This window comes from Mustela lutreola, chromosome 6, assembly GCF_030435805.1.
Source record: "Mustela lutreola isolate mMusLut2 chromosome 6, mMusLut2.pri, whole genome shotgun sequence".
In the NCBI taxonomy this organism is placed as follows: Eukaryota; Metazoa; Chordata; class Mammalia; order Carnivora; family Mustelidae; genus Mustela; species Mustela lutreola.
Window position 1 is genome coordinate 156,144,672 of NC_081295.1, and position 17,598 is coordinate 156,162,269.

At 50.2% G+C, this 17,598-nt stretch overlaps 2 protein-coding genes across 3 annotated transcripts in view; both read left to right on the plus strand.

Moving 5' to 3' along the window:
* Positions 1-1,530: 1,530 nt before the first annotated feature.
* LOC131833050 (butyrophilin subfamily 2 member A2-like) lies at positions 1,531-12,399 on the plus strand. Its single transcript, XM_059176303.1, has 8 exons — positions 1,531-1,663; positions 2,057-2,180; positions 2,916-3,263; positions 7,803-8,084; positions 9,366-9,566; positions 9,944-9,964; positions 10,063-10,089; positions 11,148-12,399. The coding sequence occupies exons 2-8, from the start codon at positions 2,096-2,098 to the stop codon at positions 11,771-11,773; spliced, it is 1,590 nt and encodes a 529-aa protein (XP_059032286.1). The 5' UTR covers positions 1,531-1,663; positions 2,057-2,095; the 3' UTR covers positions 11,774-12,399.
* A 2,187-nt stretch (positions 12,400-14,586) lies between these two features.
* LOC131832951 (butyrophilin subfamily 1 member A1-like) overlaps positions 14,587-17,598 on the plus strand; it is a 34,882-nt gene continuing 31,870 nt past the window's right edge. Inside the window, exon 1 of one of the 2 annotated variants that reach the window (XM_059176184.1) lies at positions 14,587-15,101. The gene's annotated coding sequence lies outside the window, so the exon portion shown is untranslated. The remainder of the gene's footprint in view (positions 15,102-17,598) is intronic. The other variant, XM_059176185.1, reaches the window with a different exon arrangement.

Below are 17,598 nucleotides of genomic sequence, written 5' to 3' on the forward strand. Positions count from 1 at the left end.
GGAGAACAGGTGTCAGGACTTTGGGCCCTGGTGATGAAGTTCTAGAACCTAGGGGAGGTTCGGTGGGCTGAGGTCTGGAGCTAATGACCAAGAAAGAATTCTTGAGACATCTTTGGTGCAAAAAAAGTGGTTTATTAGAGCACGGGGACAGGACCCTTGGGCAGGCAGAGATTCGGCTGCCCAGGGCCTGTGAGGAGTGGCTGGTTATATACACAGGAGTTGGGTAGGTGAGGACAAAGGGGTGTTCAGAAGGGCTATTGGGGTAAAGAAGACTATCAGGATATTGAAGGCCTGGTTACTATCAAGCCAAGGCCACTTTCCCTCTAATGAGGCATTAACAATTGGGAGTCTCCTGGTGGAATGTTACATTCCTGCTATCAAGCGTCCTTGTTAGTGAGATTTAGGTTTAGAAGAAATTTAACTTTATTTACTTTTCTTTTTACCTCAGCCTTCTTCGGTTTTTTTATGGAGGGGAGGGTGACGTTAGGGCTTGAGGAACTGAGTTATGTGTCTTTGGAAATTGGGCTATTGATAAGGTAACTTCTTTGTTGTAAATCTCAAGGACATTTGCAAACCAAGGGAGACTCCTGGCTTACAGGAGTCTGATCTCTGCAAGATAACCATTTGTTCTTTTAGGGCAGTCAGGGGTGCCTGAGGAATGTCACACATATTACCAAGGGGAGTGGGTGGAGAGGGGGTGCAAGGTGCCAGCCCCTGCTCTGTCCTCAGCCAGCCTCCTGCTCCCTCATCACTGGGATACAAGGCCAGTGCAGTTCTGAAGTGAATCGGATTTGGAAGCCTCTGGAGGAAGCATGTAGGCACTTGGGGAAATACTAAGGAGTGTGTGTTGGAAGATTGTTCTAGAAGAAAGCTATACAGTAGTTGGATTGGGTTCTGGGAGGGGAGCACTGTGTGGCTGTGGGGTGTTGGCTCAACCAGACCATCCACAGGCAGACCATGAAGCCCAATGGAAAAAGCCTTTGCTAGGTGCCATCTTCCAGCCCCCACTGGCTCTCACTCTTCAATACCTCTCAGTGGTTTTTGAATGAATAACAGGACATCCATAATGGCTACTGCAGCTCCCCTACCCCTCCTGCATTCATTCCCTCCCTCTCTCTCCAGCGTCCCCACTAGCATCCGCACAACCCCAGCAACTGCAACACATTCCTTGGGCCTTGGAAGGGGGTCCGCTTCTGTTTCCCTCATCACCTCCCCATCTCTAACCACTACACGCTCATCAGTCTACACACAAGAGGCCGCTCCTGGGGGTTTTCCTGCTTCTGAACATTAGAAAAAGACTTTTAAACATTCAGATAATCCCAAAAAGCTACACGCAGCTGTGCGATTTTAAACTTAGTGTGTATTCTGCCTAGTGACTGGTGAGAAAGCAGGCTCAGGGATACCATTGGCTGGTTGACACGGAGCTGGCCAGCCCTGGGCTCTAGACCATTCAATGACATTTGGGACTCTCTGGTCACAATGGACCCGGTCCCAGGTCTGGTGTCTGCACACAGAGAGACTAAGGGGTGGCCAAGAAAAGGGTTTCTTTCTCCGGCAAGTTTTGTTTCCCGATTATGTTTATGAGATTAGAGAGAAGAAGGACAATAGGAAAATCTTCATTTGAAAGTCGGAGGAGATAAAACGCAGAGGAGAATTCAAGAAGGTAGGAAAGGGGGGGTGGGGCGGCAGGTGGGGAGTGAGTGAAGGTTGGGGGTCCCGGGAGTGGGGCGGCCTCGTCTGTCTGCCCCTGTGCTTGTCTGCGGGATTGCAGGGGAAGTTGGGGGTGGGGGGGACGAGGAAGGGTATGGGATGATATCAAGTGACACCTGAAGAAACTCAACTCTGCTTAGAGAAGTGAGCTGGAGAAGGCAGAAAACTGCCTCCTGGATCCTCACCTTGTGGCTTATCTGTGGAATGTATAAGGAGTCAGTCTACAGGGAGAGGAAGGATGCTGCCCGACACAGAAGTTGGGGCGCTGAAGATCCCAGTGCAGGTCACAGGAAAGTTTGACTTCCATCAGAGCTGGTGCCACATTTCTCCTCGTCTGCACCCCCAGGCCTTGCGTCGCTGCTTCTCCAGGGAGCCCAGTCTTTGGATGGAGGCGGCCGCTGCTTTGCGCTTCTCCGTGCCCCGCTCCCTTCTGTCCTTCATGTTGGTCAGCTGCTTGGGCCTGCTCTCAGGTAGGGGCTCCTCCCTCGAGCTCCCGCCAGCTCTTCAGAGGGGTGAGAGGGCACTCCAGTCTACAGAGAGGAAGAGGGAAAAAGGTCTGGGGTTGGGGTCTGGCAGCTCGCATTCTGCACGTGCTCCCCGGATGTCGACCAGCACTGTCAGATAGCAATCCAGGGAGAGCCACAAAGGCAGGCTGCACATACAATTTTAGGTTTTCCAGTAGCTGCCTTTAGAACAGCAGAAAAAAACAGATGAAATAGATTTTGATCATGCATTTTGTTTAACCCCAAATAATCAGAATATTGTTATTTAAACTTTTAATTAATGTAAAATATGAACAGTGAGCTATTTGACCTTTTTTACTCTAACATTTCCAAATTGTGTGTATTTCACACTTAACAGTACATTCCAGCAGGCGCTGGCCTGTGGCTGCCTTAACGGACAGCTTGAGTGTTAGGGAAAATCGAAGCACAGGGTCTGCAGGAGGTGCTCTATGGGCTGTGGTCACAGTGGATCCAGTCCCAGGTCCACGGCTTTCCATATGTGAAGCATATGTATGCTCCAATAAAGACAAGACTCACTGGGTACCCCCACCAGGCATCTGTGGCTGCCAGCCAACCTCAGCGGCCCAGAATCCTCTGGTGTGGCCTTAGGAAGATTACTTTTGTCCCCTGGAATATCCGCTTCCTTTCCTGCCTTAGATCTTTAATAATTGTGTCTTCTGATTCTGCTCCTTTGTTGAACAGCCCCGTTTACTGTCATGGGGCCAGCTGACCCTGTCCTGGCCATGGTGGGAGAAGACACCATGTTCCGCTGCCACCTGTCCCCCAAGAAGGACGCAGAGCACATGGAGGTGCGCTGGTTCCGTGCTCAGTTCTCCCCAGCAGTGCTTGTGTATAAGGATGGACAGGAGAGGACCGAGGAGCAGATGGAGGAGTACCGGGGAAGAACCACCTTGGTGAGTGACCACATCAACACAGGGAGTGTGGTGCTTGTCATACACAACATCACAGCCCACGACAATGGCATCTACCACTGTTACTTCCAAGAAGGCAGATCCTACGATGAGGCCATCCTGCGCCTGATGGTGGCAGGTGCGTATTTTCATTTTGTTGGTTGCTTTTTCAGGGGGACCCTTAGGGAGGTTTCTCTCCTAACTTCAGGCCCTATTGCAGCCCAGCAGGTTTTAAACAGGGAAGGTGGTGGGAAGCCTGGGTGGCTCAGTGGGTTAAGCATCTGCCTTCAGCTTAGGTCATGATTCCAGAGTACTGGCTCCTTGGTCAGCTGGGAGCCTGCTTCTCTTTCTCCCTCTGCCTGCTGTTCCCCCTGCTTGTGCTTGCTCTCTCTCTGTCAAATAAATAAAATCTTAAAAAATGAAACAAAACAAGAACAGGTAAGGTGGCTTCCTCCTCCCAAGGACCAAATGAACGGGTTTGCCCTGCTACACTGTGGGCATCAGTTCCTGAGAAGCACACACAGCATTCCACTGTAGCCTTGAGCCAGAGAGAGTGTTTAACTCCTACAGATAATTCTTTTTTTTTTTTTTAAGATTTTATTTATTTGATAGAAAAGCAGGGGGAGCAGCAGAGGGAAGGAAGCAGTATTCCCACTAAGCAGGGAGCCCAATGGAAGGCTCCATCCCAGGACCCTGGGATCATGACTCCAGCTGAAGGCAGACTCTTAACCGACTGAGCCACTCAGGCGCCCCGCTCTTCCTTTTTAGTAGATACTATAAATTTGTTTTCTAAATTTCTTTTAAAGTACTTTTTTTTTTTTTTTTTTTTTTTTTTGACACAGAGAGAGTACAAGGAGGCAGAGCAGCTGGCAAAGGGAGAGGGAGAAGCCTTGTATGGCATTGACCAAAGCAAGTCACGTGGTGGTCCTCCCAGTACAGGAGAGGGGAACTATGATCCCCACCTCATTGCCTGGGAAAATGACAATTTTTTTATTTTTTATTTTATTTATTTATTTATTTAAAAGATTTTATTTATTTATTTGACAGAGATCACATGTAGGCAGAGAGGCAGGCAGAGAGAGAGGGGGAAGCAGGCTCCCCGCTGAGCAGAGAGCCCAACTTGGGGCTGGATCCCAGGACCCCCGGATCATGACCTTCTAAAAGGCAAAAAAAAAGAAAAATTCAGAGTGGGCAAATTTCTTTTTGCACTCCCTCACATCACAGACATTCGATAAGTCTTTTAGAAAATACTTAACAGACCGCTTCTATGTTTAAGTCACTGTTCCAAGTAACAGGTCAAAACATTGAAGGAAAGACACGGAGGTTCCTGTCCTCATGGTGCCCATGTTCTAGAGTGCAGAGAGCCAATTAATACGATATTTAAGAAAAAAAATACAGAATATTTAAACTATCCTAGCTGGTGATGAGCACTGTAGAGAAAATAAAGCAGAGAAGGGTTGAGACTGCAAGGTGGGGGTTGGGAGAGTAGCTTCCCTAACGGGATGGCAGGGGAGCACAACAGTGTGAGTGAATTGCACCCCTCGGGGGCTCAGAAGACCCCGCATGAAGTCCCAGCACAGCACCCTGAAGCTGGGTCTGGAGAGGGGACCATAGACTTTCTCATCGAACTCTGACTGTCAGAGTTAGAAGAGCCACTGCATGGGGACAACATAGGGACATCCTTCATCTTGATAGTAATTTTGCCGTTTTTGACCTTTCCCCAAATGCCAGTGTAGTAAGAGTGACTAACATGTCCAGATGATTTCTTTAAAGCATGATATAGTATCAAGCCCGTTAGCCCCACAGGAAAACGAGAATTTGATCAGAGGACTTGGGCAAGGCTTCAGAATAGAAGTGGCATATAAACCAGGATTTCTAAGAGTTTATTAATAATGGTTTTAAGGTATGACCTCACTCTTGGGGCCAGTGTATTATACTTTAAAGAAATGTTTGAAGGCTGGAAGAGCTTTAAAATACACCTAAGTTGGGACGCCTGGGTGGCTCAGTTGGTTAGGCAGCTGCCTTCGGCTCAGGTCATGATCCCGGCATCCTGGGATCGAGTCCCACATCGGGCTTCTTGCTCGGCAGGGAGCCTGCTTCTCCCTCTGCCTCTGCCTGCCATTCTGTCTGCCTGTGCTTGCTCTCTGCCCCCCTCTCTCTCTGATAAATAAATAAAATCTTTTTAAAAAAAAAAATACACCTAAGTAAATCACTGGCATTTCAGTCAATCTGACCAATGGAAGTAAGGCTTAGAGGACAGGGTGGCCTCGCCAGGGGGTCTCAACTCGTAGATAGTAGGAGACGCCATCTTTGTCACCTAGAAGAGCATATGTGATTAATAGAAAATATTGAAATATTGTGGCAGGAGGGTTTCTCAGCCCTGGTGTCCTGAGTCTTCGTAGCAGCACTGCCCGGCTCACCACGATGGTATGTCTGCGGCAGGAACCCTCTGTTCTTTCCCTGTAAACATGACCTTGGCCTGACCTGCTCCAGTCTGAACTGAGTTGTGGAACTGCTTATTGTTTTTGTTGGTTGGTTGGTTGGTTCACTGGCTGGGTGATTTTGTCTTTAAGTCTATTGTTTCAAACTTGCCTTGACTGAACCCTGTGGAACCCCATTTTATTTTTAGAATTTCCTTCCAACTTGCCGAATTCTTTTGAGTCTTAATCACAGTTCAGAGTTTCTGCACCAGCCTTTCATTGTGCAGTTGTTTTTTTGTTGTTGTTGTTTATTTCTTTTTGGCAAAAATCAGATGGAGCAGGTAGTACTGAGACTTACATGACTGCTTTAATTTTGTCTTTTGTTTTCATTTTGTCTTTTAATTTTTTGGATTGCCTTACCAAAGGAGTTACTTAAAAGAAGTTTGGATGTGAGGCTTCTGTGGCTCATTGGGTTAAGAGTCTGCCCTTGACTCAGGTCATGATCCCAGTGGCCTGGGATGGAGTCCCACTCCAGGTCCCTGCTCAACTGGAAGTCTGCTTCTCCTTCTGCCCTTCTCCCCGCACTTATGCTTGCTCTGTCTCTCTCAAATAAATATATAAAATATTTTTAAAAAGATTTTTAAATTTATTCGAGAGAGTGGGGGTAGGAGCAAAGGGAGGGGGCAAGCAGATTCCATGCTTACTGCAGAGCCCCACATGGCTCGATCTCAGGACCCTGACATCATGACCTCGGCCAAAACCAAGAGTTGGATGTTTCACTGGCTGTGCCACTCAGGCACCCCAATAAATAAAATCTTAAAAAAAAAAAAAGATTGGATGAGATAGTGTTGTCCAACAATAAACAGGAATTATATTTTGCTGAGCTGTTCTTTTTTTTTTTTTTTTTAAGATTTTTATTTATTAATTTGACAGACAGAGATCACAAGTAGGCAGAGGCAGGCAGAGAGAGAGGGAGAAGCAGGCTCCCTGCTGAGCAGAGAGCCCGATGCGGGGCTCAATCCCAGGACTCTGGGATCATGACCTGAGCCGAAGGCAGAGGCTTTAACCCACTGAGCCACCCAGGCGCCCCTTGCTGAGCTGTTCTAAGATAAAATCTAATTTAATTTCATTAAGAACTTTGGATAATCTCTAGACCCCTGGCTGAAGAGGCAGAAGTCTCCTAGGTCTTGAACCACTAATCTATTTTTATTAGAGATTTTTTTTCTTTTTAAGATTTTATTTATGTATTTATATGACAGAGAGACACAGCTAGATAGAGAACACAGCAAGGGGAGTGGAAGAGGGAGAAGCAGGCCTCTCGATCCCAGGACCCTGGCTGGGATCATGACCTGAGCTGAAGGCAGACCCTTAACAACTGAGCCACCAAGCATGCCTTTTAAAGACAAGAATAAGTTGGGAAGAGCCTGGACTCGGGATTTTTTGTGATGTTCTGCTGCCATTGAGGAGGTGATATTGTAATCCTGAGGATTCCAGGAGCACCCAGATCTTTCTAATTGGTAGATGTTGTGGAGAGATTCAAGGACATCCCCTGGCTAATTGAGCCCCTGGGAGGTACATGTCTCTGAACTGGGGTAGGGGTTGGTTCTGCATTCTAGTTCTTTCCATTCTCTCAAAAACCAACTACTCCTGATGACCTGTGGTTCACATGCAGCCTTAAACTGGGAGAGAAGGGACTGTGTCTTGAGGTCAAAAAGTTTCCCAAGATTCTGCTGGCCTGGCAGGCTTCTGTCCTTATCAGATTATTCCCAAGCTTGGGAGACAGGCACTGTGGAGAAATCCTCCCAGGACGGAGAGTGAAATCCTCAACCTGCTTGTTTCAGGTTGAGCAGACACACTCACTCACAAGTGAGACAAGCAGACCCTCTAACTGAATGAATCAATCGGCAGTCACTTGGTGGGAGACAGACGGGTGTGTGCCTCTTTGATGGGGTCACGGGTGGCACACGAAGCCAAGTGCATTGTCAGCCTGCCCTCCAAGAGCTCACGATTTATTGGCATATTGGTCTCCTGATGTCCAGCACCAGGGCCTTCTTCCTTCTTTTCCTCCCTCCCTCCCTCCCTCTCTCCCTTCACAGAAGGGGGACCGTGGGAATGCAGGGAATACACCCAACCAGTTCTCTGGCCACTGGCCCCTTGCTGCCTTCCCCGTCCTTGGCTCTCCCCGTGGACAGCTGATCTAAGACACTTAGGCTGAGACACCATTGCCTTGTTAGCTGCTTCCTGGTCTCTGTCCCCAGGCCTGGGCTCTAAGCCGCTCATTGAAATGAAGGGCCAGGAGGATGGCGGCGTGCGGCTGGAGTGCACGTCCGGAGGATGGTACCCGGAGCCCTATGTGGTATGGAGGGACCCTCACGGTGCGATCATGCCGGTGCTGGAGGAGGCTTACACAGTGGACACAGAAGGCCTCTTCATGGTCACCACGGCCGTGGTCATCAGGGACTGCTCGGTGAGGAACGCGTCCTGCTCTGTGGTCAGCACCCTGCTTGGCCAGGAGAAGGAAACCATCATTTTCATCCCAGGTTGGTTCCCTGCCCTCTGGAGGCTTACCACGCCGAGGCAGGGTCTTCAGACAGACCGGAGCCTGGAACAGGGAGGGAGCGATGAAGCAAGGGGCCCTGAACCCCACGGTCTCTCCTCCTAGCTTTTCTCAAGGAGAAAGTCAAAGTCTTCTCTGAGAGTTGTTTCTCTGTCCTGGTCCTTATCCTGCAGCATTTTTTTTAAAAATTTATTTATTTAAGTAATCTCTGCACCCAGCATGGGACTTGAACTCATAATACCCTGAGATCAAGAGTCCCGCACTGTCCTGACTGAGCAAGCCAGGTGCCCCCTGCAGCCATTTTTAAGCATTTAGAACAATCATAAACGGAGAGTGGTACAGGCAAGGGAGCCCTACACTCAGGGAGGGGGGATTTTCTATCTACAGACATGCAGGAATTCATCCAACAAATGCTTAACAAAGTATCCCCTGTGTTCAAGGTACTGTTCTCAAGACTGAAAATAAATCAGTGAACAGAATACATAAAGATCCCTACCATCATGGGGCTAACATTCTAGGGTGGCAGATAGCTGTAACTGAAATAATTTAACTGTAGATTATATCAGATGGAGATAAGTACTGGAGAAAAATTTAACTGGGGAGAGGACGGGGAGTGCTAGGGTATAGGGGAGTTGTGATTATAAAGAGGATGGTCAAAGAAGTCTTCACTAGAAAAGATGGCAGTTGGGCAAGTAAGGAAGGAGCTGTGCAGATACTTGAGTTGCTTGCTTCTCTGCAACCAGGGAGCAAGAACAGCACATGCAAAGGGCCTGAGGCAGGAGCATGTCTGGCAGCTTTAAGGAACTCCAAGGGGCTGGTGTGGTATGTGGTCAGGCAGGAAGAGTTGGGTGAGTCTGTGGGACACAGCGTTTTGAGCAGAGAAGTAGCAGAATCTCACTCAGCCTGCTGGGCTGACAGACTGCAGGGGGTATGGCAGGCGTTGGGGAATTGCAAGCTTTCAGGCCAAAAGGAGTGGTGGTTCATGCAGGGTGGTGGCTGTGGTGATTCAGTGGTTGCTGTGTTCACCCTGGTCCTTCCCATGGTGACTCCAGGGGTCCCTGCTTTTTTGGCTCCTGGGCCCCCAGCCCTGGCAACTGCTATGGGATGAGTCAGTGCAGAGTCAGGGTCTCTGTCCCGGGTTTTGGAGAGAGGAGCCAATGGAGCAGGGACCCCAAGGAGCACTTCCTATGGGCATGGTGAAGGACTCTGTCATCGGGGGTCTCCTTTCTCTCACTGAATGGGACTATTCTGGTTCCCTTTTCAGAATCCTTTGCTCCCAGCATGTTTCCCTGGACGGCGGGCCTCGCTGTCCTCCTGCCTTCTCTGCTTCTCTTCATCACCGGGAGCGTCTGTCTCATCAGGAAACTCCACAGAGGAAAAGAGGTTGAAAAAGAAGAGAAAGAAATTGCATGTAAGGAACTGGAGACAGACCAGATGGAAAAAGAGAAAGAACGTCAAATAAGAGGTAAAAGAATAGGAGGATAGGTCGCTGTCCCACAGGGCCATGGTTCTAGCAGCTAGAAGCCTGGGGACAGGGAGGAAATGACCAGAGGCTGCAGCAAGGGGCTCGGACCCGTGGCATCCAGGGACCAACCCCCCCAACTTCTGCCTGCTTGCTCCCATTCTGCGGACTCAGCATCACGCTGCCGAACAGACACAAACCTAATAAGTTCCCATAACATCCAGCCACCAGCGCATGGATTGTTTCTGGAATCTCCAGAAGCTGTGGTGGGGGAGGGGCGGGGGTGTTCATGAAGGGCCCACCCTCCCTCGTTTAACACAAACTCAGATTCTCTGATTTCTTCTATTGAAGACATGAAGTGGTTTCTGTTTCTTTGTCAGAGCAACTTGAAGAAGAACTACGTAAGTGTACCATTTCCTGAAGTAGTCCGTGCAGGTTTGCGCTCTGCTTGGTTAGCCAGCAACTCCTGAAGCTCATCTGTCTGTCTGTCCCATTGCAGGATGGAGAAGAACCTTGCTACATGCCGGTGAGCGCCCTGGACATGCCCTCAAGCCTCACCCCGCTGGCCCTCAGGCCTCTCCCCAGCCAGCAGGACCTATTAGAGGAAGTGGGCAGGGGGCTCCAGGTGGTGGAGGGGCTGGGATGCAATCATTAGCCACACCCCTGCAGCACTGGGTCCCAGCTCTGCTATCAGGGAACCCAGGCGATCTTAGCATAATTTCGTCTATTACCAGAGCCTCATCCTAATGAGCACTTTGCATCTTACGAGTTCTCCCCTGCTGCTCAAAAGCACACAGGCATCCAGGCTTTACCAGTTACCGTGGTACTCCAACCTTTCCTCTTTAGGTGAATTTCAAAACTCCCAGTCAGACATCTCAACAACGTGGGGAGAGGAGAAAATCACGTTCACACGACAGCAGTGTAGACCAGCTGAGTAGCAGGGAGGTGGTAGTACGTGGGTGATCTGCAGGGCTCGGAAGCCTTTCCTACATCCAGAGAGGTCAGACCCTTGCAGAAGCAGGTTGTGGAGATGTGACCTTCCCTTTTTCCCTTGGGAAGGGGATGCCCTTGGGAGTCATCTCCGTCAGTAGTCAGCTGGTGAAACTGGTGGAATCCGGAGAACCAATGAAAGGAACTTTGACTACCCAGGAATCTGCAGGGGAAATTGGCATAAATTGCTTCACTGGGAGAGGGGGCCGGGTGGACCTCTTGGTTGGTTTAAGCCAAATTGGAATGTTCCTGACTAAAGAGAGGCCCAGAGACCATATGTCTTGAATAGAAAAGGGGGCAGAGTGGAGAATGTTGAGAGAAAGCGGGAGCCATGGATTTTGGTTCCTTTGCTAAACTTACCACATTTTTAGAGCCCAGGTGATCCCCTACCTGAGGCCAGGCTCCTGTCAGACGGGGTGGAAGTGCAGTCTCAGGGGTTCTGTGAGCGAGCTGCCTGGGAGTTGTGATCAAGGGGCCTTAGTGGAAAAGGCCGCCACACAGGGGTCTCCCACCACCTTTCTGGGACCTCCCTGGGGTCCAGGAATAGCACTATCCCCCAAGACCCCAGGCCTAAACCAGAGACTTCTTCTGCAGCCGATGTGGTCCTGGATCCGGACACCGCTCATCCTGAGCTCTTCCTCACAGAGGACGGGAGAAGCGTGAGACGAGGCCCCTCCAGGCAGAGTGTCCCCAACAACCCGGAGAGATTCGACTGCCGGCCTTGCGTGCTGGGCCTGGAGAGCTTCTCCTCAGGAAGGCATTACTGGGAGGTGGAGGTTGAAAACGTGATGGTGTGGGCTGTGGGGGTTTGCAGAGACAGTGTTGAGAGGAAAGGGGAGGCCCTACTGGTCCCCCAGAATGGCTTCTGGACCCTGGAGATGTTTGGAAACCAGTACCGGGCCCTTTCTTCCCCTGAGAAGATTCTCCCCCTGAGAGAGCGTCTTCGCCGGGTGGGCATCTTTCTGGACTATGAAGCCGGAGATATCTCCTTCTATAACATGAGGGACAGATCACACATCTACACATGTCCCCGTTCACCCTTTTCTGGGCCCCTAAGGCCCTTCTTCAGGCTGGGGTCTGATGACAGCCCCCTCTTCATCTGCCCAGCCTTCATGGGGGCACGGGGGGTCCTGGTGCCAGAGGGCGGCTTGATTCTCCACAGGATGGGGACCCATCGTCGCAGCCACCATGAAGAGTTTCCTGGCCTCAGAGCCAAGTAGAGAAGCCTTGGGCTGTCTCTGCTTCCAGAGCACAGCACCCTGGAAGGAGATGGGCCTGGACCCATGGAAGAACTGAGGGGAGGGAAGCCACAGCTGGAGGTCAGGGACTGGGGAAGCAGCCGGGGAGGTGAGAGCCACCGAAGGGTACGAGTGCTGCGAGCCTCACCCTCACAGCCGAGGGGCTCAGGAGCTGATGGTCCATTTCCAGCCCTCCCCTGAGCTTTCCAGACTACACAGCAAAGCTTTCCCAACCTAGAACTGAGCTGAAGGATGAAGACACATCTTGGCCTGGCTCAGGTGTCCCGTCGGTAAACTGGGAGTCAGTACTCTGTTCTGAGTATGGCCTGAGGTTTAAGGTCCCTACTGAGCAGGTGAGTACTGAACCAGGTAGATCCCCAGGTTCAGGTTCAAGGGGAAAAGCAGCACTTTACAAATTTTTGACCTCAGGCTTCCTTTAGACATTAAAAATTATTGAGGGGGGCGCCCTGGTAGCTGAGTCAGTTGAGTGTCCTACTCTTGGTTTTGGCTCAGGTCTTGATCTCAGGGTTGTGAAATTGAGCCTTTCATCCAGCTCCGTGTCAGAACAGAATCTGCCTGAGATTCCCTCTCCTTCTCCCTCTGCCCCTCCTCCTAGTCCTCGCTGCCTCTCTTGCTAAATAAATAAAATCTTAAAAAATAAATAGATAAAAATTATTGAGGACCCTAAAGAGCTTTTGCTCATTTGGGTTTTATCTGCCCGTATTTATGGCATTGCAGATGGAAACTGAGACTTGTTAAAATGTATTTATGACACATATTAAATAGCAATAGTAAACCTATTATAAGTTAATATAAAAACATGTTTTATGAAAATTGTTTCTGAGGCAAAAGAAATTGTATTGAGAAGTGTGGCATTCTTTAAGTTTTCTACAAATCTAATATCTGGCTTTTACTAGAAGATGGGCTGGACCCTCACATGCTTGTCTGCACTGAATGTTGGGGTATCACAAGCTGGGTCATCTCTAGAAACTTCACTGTACACTAGTGAAAGAATGAGAGCAAAAACAAATAATGTCATTATTATGTAAATAGTATTAACCTTGCAGACTCCTTGAAAGTATATCAGGGACCGCCACCTAACCCCCAGCCCAAATCTGCAAATCATAGGTTGAGAACCAGGATAGAGAATCCTGGAACAGAGTCAGGAGTCGGGTATCTAAAGTTATGTAAGTTTAAATGGTAGTAATCCAGTTGTAAAAAGTAGGCTGAAACAAAGAATATTTTAAAACTTAAGGCAGTGACACATGGCCACCTTCTGGAAAGCACAGGGCACTGAACTAGCTGACTTGGTAAGATGGACGACTGGGTTATCAACGTGAATGTGTTTTTATTTTTGGTTCTCTTGTTACAGTATTGTTTGAAAAGGTTTAACCAGGGCACCTGGGTGGCTCAGAGGGTTAAGCCTCTGCCTTCGGCTCAGGTCATGATCTCAGGGTCCTGGGATTGAGTCCCACATCGGGTTCTCTGCTCAGCGGGGAGCCTGCTTCCTCCTCTCTCTCTCTCTGCCTGCCTCTCTACCTGCTTGTGATCTCTGTCTGTCAAATAAATAAATAAAATATTTTTTAAAAAAAAAGTTTAACCAAAAACACAGGTCTGCAAGGCCAGTCGGAGAACAAGGGCTGCTTATGAGTAGGCAGGCGGGGTCCAAAGACCCACCAAGAGGGTCCTGGGCTTCGAGCAGGATAGAAATCAAATGTGAGCTGGGAAAAAAGTGAGAGCAGCATTTACGGAATAGTGTGACAAGAGTAGAGCAGGCAGGGTGTCTGGGAGACTGAAGGGAGTGTCCTCTTCCTTTGGGGATTTATGTTGGAAAGGGGTTCCGGGTACATGTTCCTTAAGGAATCTAGGGTAGGGTCCAATCAAAAGCATCAGGTGTTATTCCATAAATCACCAAAGGTCGGGGATGTTGGCACCAGTGAAAATGGAGGTTTGTTTGGAAGCTAATGCCCTGAAACATTCTTCTTAGATGTTATCAGGTTTACAGGGACCTAGGAGGAAACTCAGAATGATGCACTTTCTTGCCCCGCCCTTGGAATGGGAACAGAGCTTCTTTGGCTCACTCAGATGCAAGATGAGATACTGAACATGAGTACATGGGGCCTGGCAGAGATGGAGCCTTCCTAAAATGCAGTCCTTTCAGCTTCCCTTTGTCACTAATAACGCCTGTGCTGATTTTGAGCAACTTGCAGGCTTGCAGTGTTCTGGCATTCTGTACAGTAAAGCTTTGAGCAGGTTTGTGTATCCATTAAACGAGTTCACCTATGCCGAACTCAACCCTGACCACCTCAGAAAGGTTTTGACTCTTTCCGAGAGAGTCTAATGTGTGTTGGTGGAGGGAGGGGTGGAGGGGCTGAGGGGTATACTGTGGGAAATCGCTTGTCAAATTAATAAAATAACTTGGGATAAGCAGTTAAATTTCTCCAAACTAACTTAAGATGAGAAATGAGAGGGGGATGAATGGAGTTAGGAGGTGAGTCGTGCAGGCGCCCCGGGCAGGTGGCCCCCAGAACCTTCTGATTCTTTCCTAGTCCTCAAGGAAGTCCATCACTTACCCCCAGGAGACCCTTCCTCACTTTGCCATTAAAAGTGGTCCCGAGATCGAATAGGGGCTGCATTCCGACCTCATCCCTCCCCGCACTAACCACAAAGCCCAAGGCTCTCAGCGTGTCACCTAAGAAGAAAAGGTTGAGGCAATCCTTTTTTTTTTTTTTTTTTTTTTTTTTGAGCAGTATATCTCATAGGAACGCGGAAGCAGGATGTTTGCCAGAAAGAACTCTGCAGGAGAAACCGGCCCAAACCAGCCTGTGCCGCGGGGGACCCCGGCGCTGACCCTTCACCAGCTCCTCCCTCCGTGGAATCCGAACACTCGCGCGCGCGCGGGGGGTGGGAGGAGACCTGACATGCTAATGAGACGCGCGGGGCGGGGCCTGTGCCGCCCACTGCGCTGGCGCAGCTTCCCGGCTCGGCGCCCCTGGCCGCCGGCTGCATTTTTTTCCCGCCTCAGCTTCCTTGCAGAGCGCCGGCTGTTGGCGGAGCCGGCCGGCACTTCTGCTCCCAGTCTCAGCCCCAGTAAACGCTGCCGCATTTTTCTCAGCTTCATGCCAGTTTCTGTTTGCGCTGAAAGCCAAAGAGTCCTGCGGTCGGGAACGTATTCTGGCGACCACGCAGGGACCCCGAGAGAGCCCCGGTGAGTCCCGGAGGACCCAGAGCCGGCAGACAGCGGATGGAGTCCCTCGGACCCTTGGGACTAGTGAGCGGCTCGGAGCTCTAGTTCGGCGTCTCGGCGGCGGTAAGTTGTGCCTCCTGCCTCAGCGACTCTGCCCCCTCAGTCAGGCCTCGCACACTGCTTCTCCTGTTTTTGCCCCTCGGTCACTTGGGTTTGAATTTTACGGCGGAGGAAGGTTTTTGGCCTCGCGCTCCCGGGTCGAGTGTCCCCCCGCCCCCCGACTCTCCCCTGCCTGATGTTGGTACCCCGCGGGTCACTGGAGGACCCTCTGGTGGGTGGAGCCTGATCTGAGTGTCCCCTGACTCTCCCCTCCCTTGTGTTGGTCCCAGGTTGAGCCCCACTTGAGTGTCCCTCCCCCCTCTGACTCCCCGCCCCAGTGTTGGTCTCCTGCGGGTCACTGGGGGACCCTCTGGTGGGCAGAGCCCAGCCTGAGTGTCCCGGGTCCCCGGACTTTCACCTCCCTGGCGTTGATCACTGACCCACTCTGGGTTGAGCCCACTCTGACCGTCCCCGTCTCCGTCGCTCTTAGCCCCTCCCCAGCTTTCCTTCTGGCTGGTCTTTTTCCTTAGGGTTTCTTTAAGACCTGGAATTATATCCAGACTCTCTGTATTTGGGGATTCAGATCTGTGTTCTTTAGTCTGTTTTCTCTCCGATCAGGGGTATTGCCCTGAGAAATCTCACTGTTGTCTTTGTGAAAGTGGCGTGTGAGCTTCCTACCATCAGTCTTGTCTTGTCCCTGACCATCCTTTTTGTCCGGTGAAACATCTGGTAACTTGTTATTCTTTTAAGAGGGAAGGGAAATTCTTGGTGAGCCAGACTTGGTTTTGGTGTGTGGTTGAAGAAGTACAGATCTTGATCCGGATTCAGGGACTTCAAGGAGTAATCATTTTCTGTACTGGAGAGCCACCTTTTTTAAGAAATCAGGCTTCCTTCTTCATACTGGCCTGCCTCTGCCAAAGGCCCACATGGAACAAGAAGAGGTCCATTATTCCTATAGACCTGAAGTCCCATGGATTACATCTGCTAGTCAGCTTTCACCTTTTTTTGTAAGTCACCAGATTTTGTTTAACTTCCCAAGCTAGGCAACACCTTAGATATGATAAAGGACTCGCTTCTAGGAAGGGATTGATTTAAATTGGATGGTTTGAAGAAAAGGAATTACTATTACTATTTTTAGCACTGGTCCCAATATAACTTGGGGGGCCAGGAATAATGGCCCCAAAATGGATCATTAAATTTTAACACTGTCTTGCAATTGGGGTTGTTTTGCAAAAGATCTCAGAAGTGGAGAGAAATACCAAGACCCCAGATTCAGGGACTCTTATAGAGTCTTTGGTAGAGTCTTGTAGAGTCTGTGGTAGCCTTTGTTGCTACCACAGGCACCCACCCACTCACTGCTGGGTTGAAACCAGACATTTTAAATGATTCCCCGTTCCAGTCAACTAGGACCTAGTAGTGCTCCTTTACTGGAGTCCCCTCCCAACCCCTCTACTCCTGCAACTTTGACTCAAACAACCTCCCCTCCCTCTCCACCAGCTCCCCACCTCCTTATTCGAATGGAGCTTCCACCCCCTCCTCTGGAGTGAGCCTCACTGGCACCCACAGCAGGACCACAGACTTGGGCCCCAGCAGGATCTGGTTCCCCTTGGGGAAGTGCTGTACCCGAGGGAGGGGGGTTCCTGTCTCTTTCTCCCTCACAGACTTGGGGCTATGTAAGGAAAAGTTTGGTCATTCTTCCAAAAAACTGTCTCCCATTTAGGGATGCATTTATTAAGTTAAATCTCACATCCCTCAGCTGACACTTGGCATTACAGACACGTCTCACTGTTGCACCCGAGATGAGCGGGACTAGATCCTTAGGAAAGCTGGGCATTCTGCTGACAGTCAGGGGTCTGCCAACCCAGGAGACAGAGCACTTCGGGTAGGAGGAAACGCTGTCCCTGACTGGGAACCACAGTGGGATCCTGAGGGCAGAACCGACAGGGTGCTGGTGAGGCCCTTTATTACCTGCCTTTCTGAAGGGTTGAGGAAGCGCATGGGAAAACCAGTTAGTTACGACCAAGTGTGGGACAGAACTCAGGAGGAGGATGAGAATCCAGCTGTTTTTCTAAACCAGGGCTAGAGGCCTTGCGCGCGTGCACACACACACACCCCAGGGGAGACCCAGAGGCAGCCGAGCCTTTTATCGTCCCGACTGCCTCTGATATTAGGGGGAAGCTAGGAAAGTTAGAGGACCGCTCTCAGACCCTGGTGTCAGCCTTGGTGGAAGAGGCCTTCAAGGTCTTGAATAACTGAGACAGGACAGAGGAGACCAATACAGACAAGAGGTTAGTGAATGAGGCACAGATTTTTGGCTTCCCTGATACAGCCGCCACCTTGGGGTGACTCCAGGAAGCCCAGAAGACCACAGTCTGAACCATCTGACCAGAGCAGAGGCAGCCTGGATGGAGAAAATGTGCCTGTGGCAGGTGGGAAGGCCAGGGGAAGGGAGCGGGCCCCATCCTGGCCATTCTTTCAGAAGTGGGGCCACCCCACCACAGAGAAGAGGCCGGAGGATGTG

Coding starts and splice junctions, on each gene's coding strand:
- LOC131833050 (XM_059176303.1), top strand. CDS start 2,096: ATGGAGGCGGCCGCTGCTTTGCGCTTCTCCGTGCCCCGCTCCCTTCTG. Junction 8,085..9,365: donor AACCATCATTTTCATCCCAG/GTTGGTTCCCTG, acceptor TTCCCTTTTCAG/AATCCTTTGCTCCCAGCATG. Junction 9,965..10,062: donor GCAACTTGAAGAAGAACTAC/GTAAGTGTACCA, acceptor GTCCCATTGCAG/GATGGAGAAGAACCTTGCTA.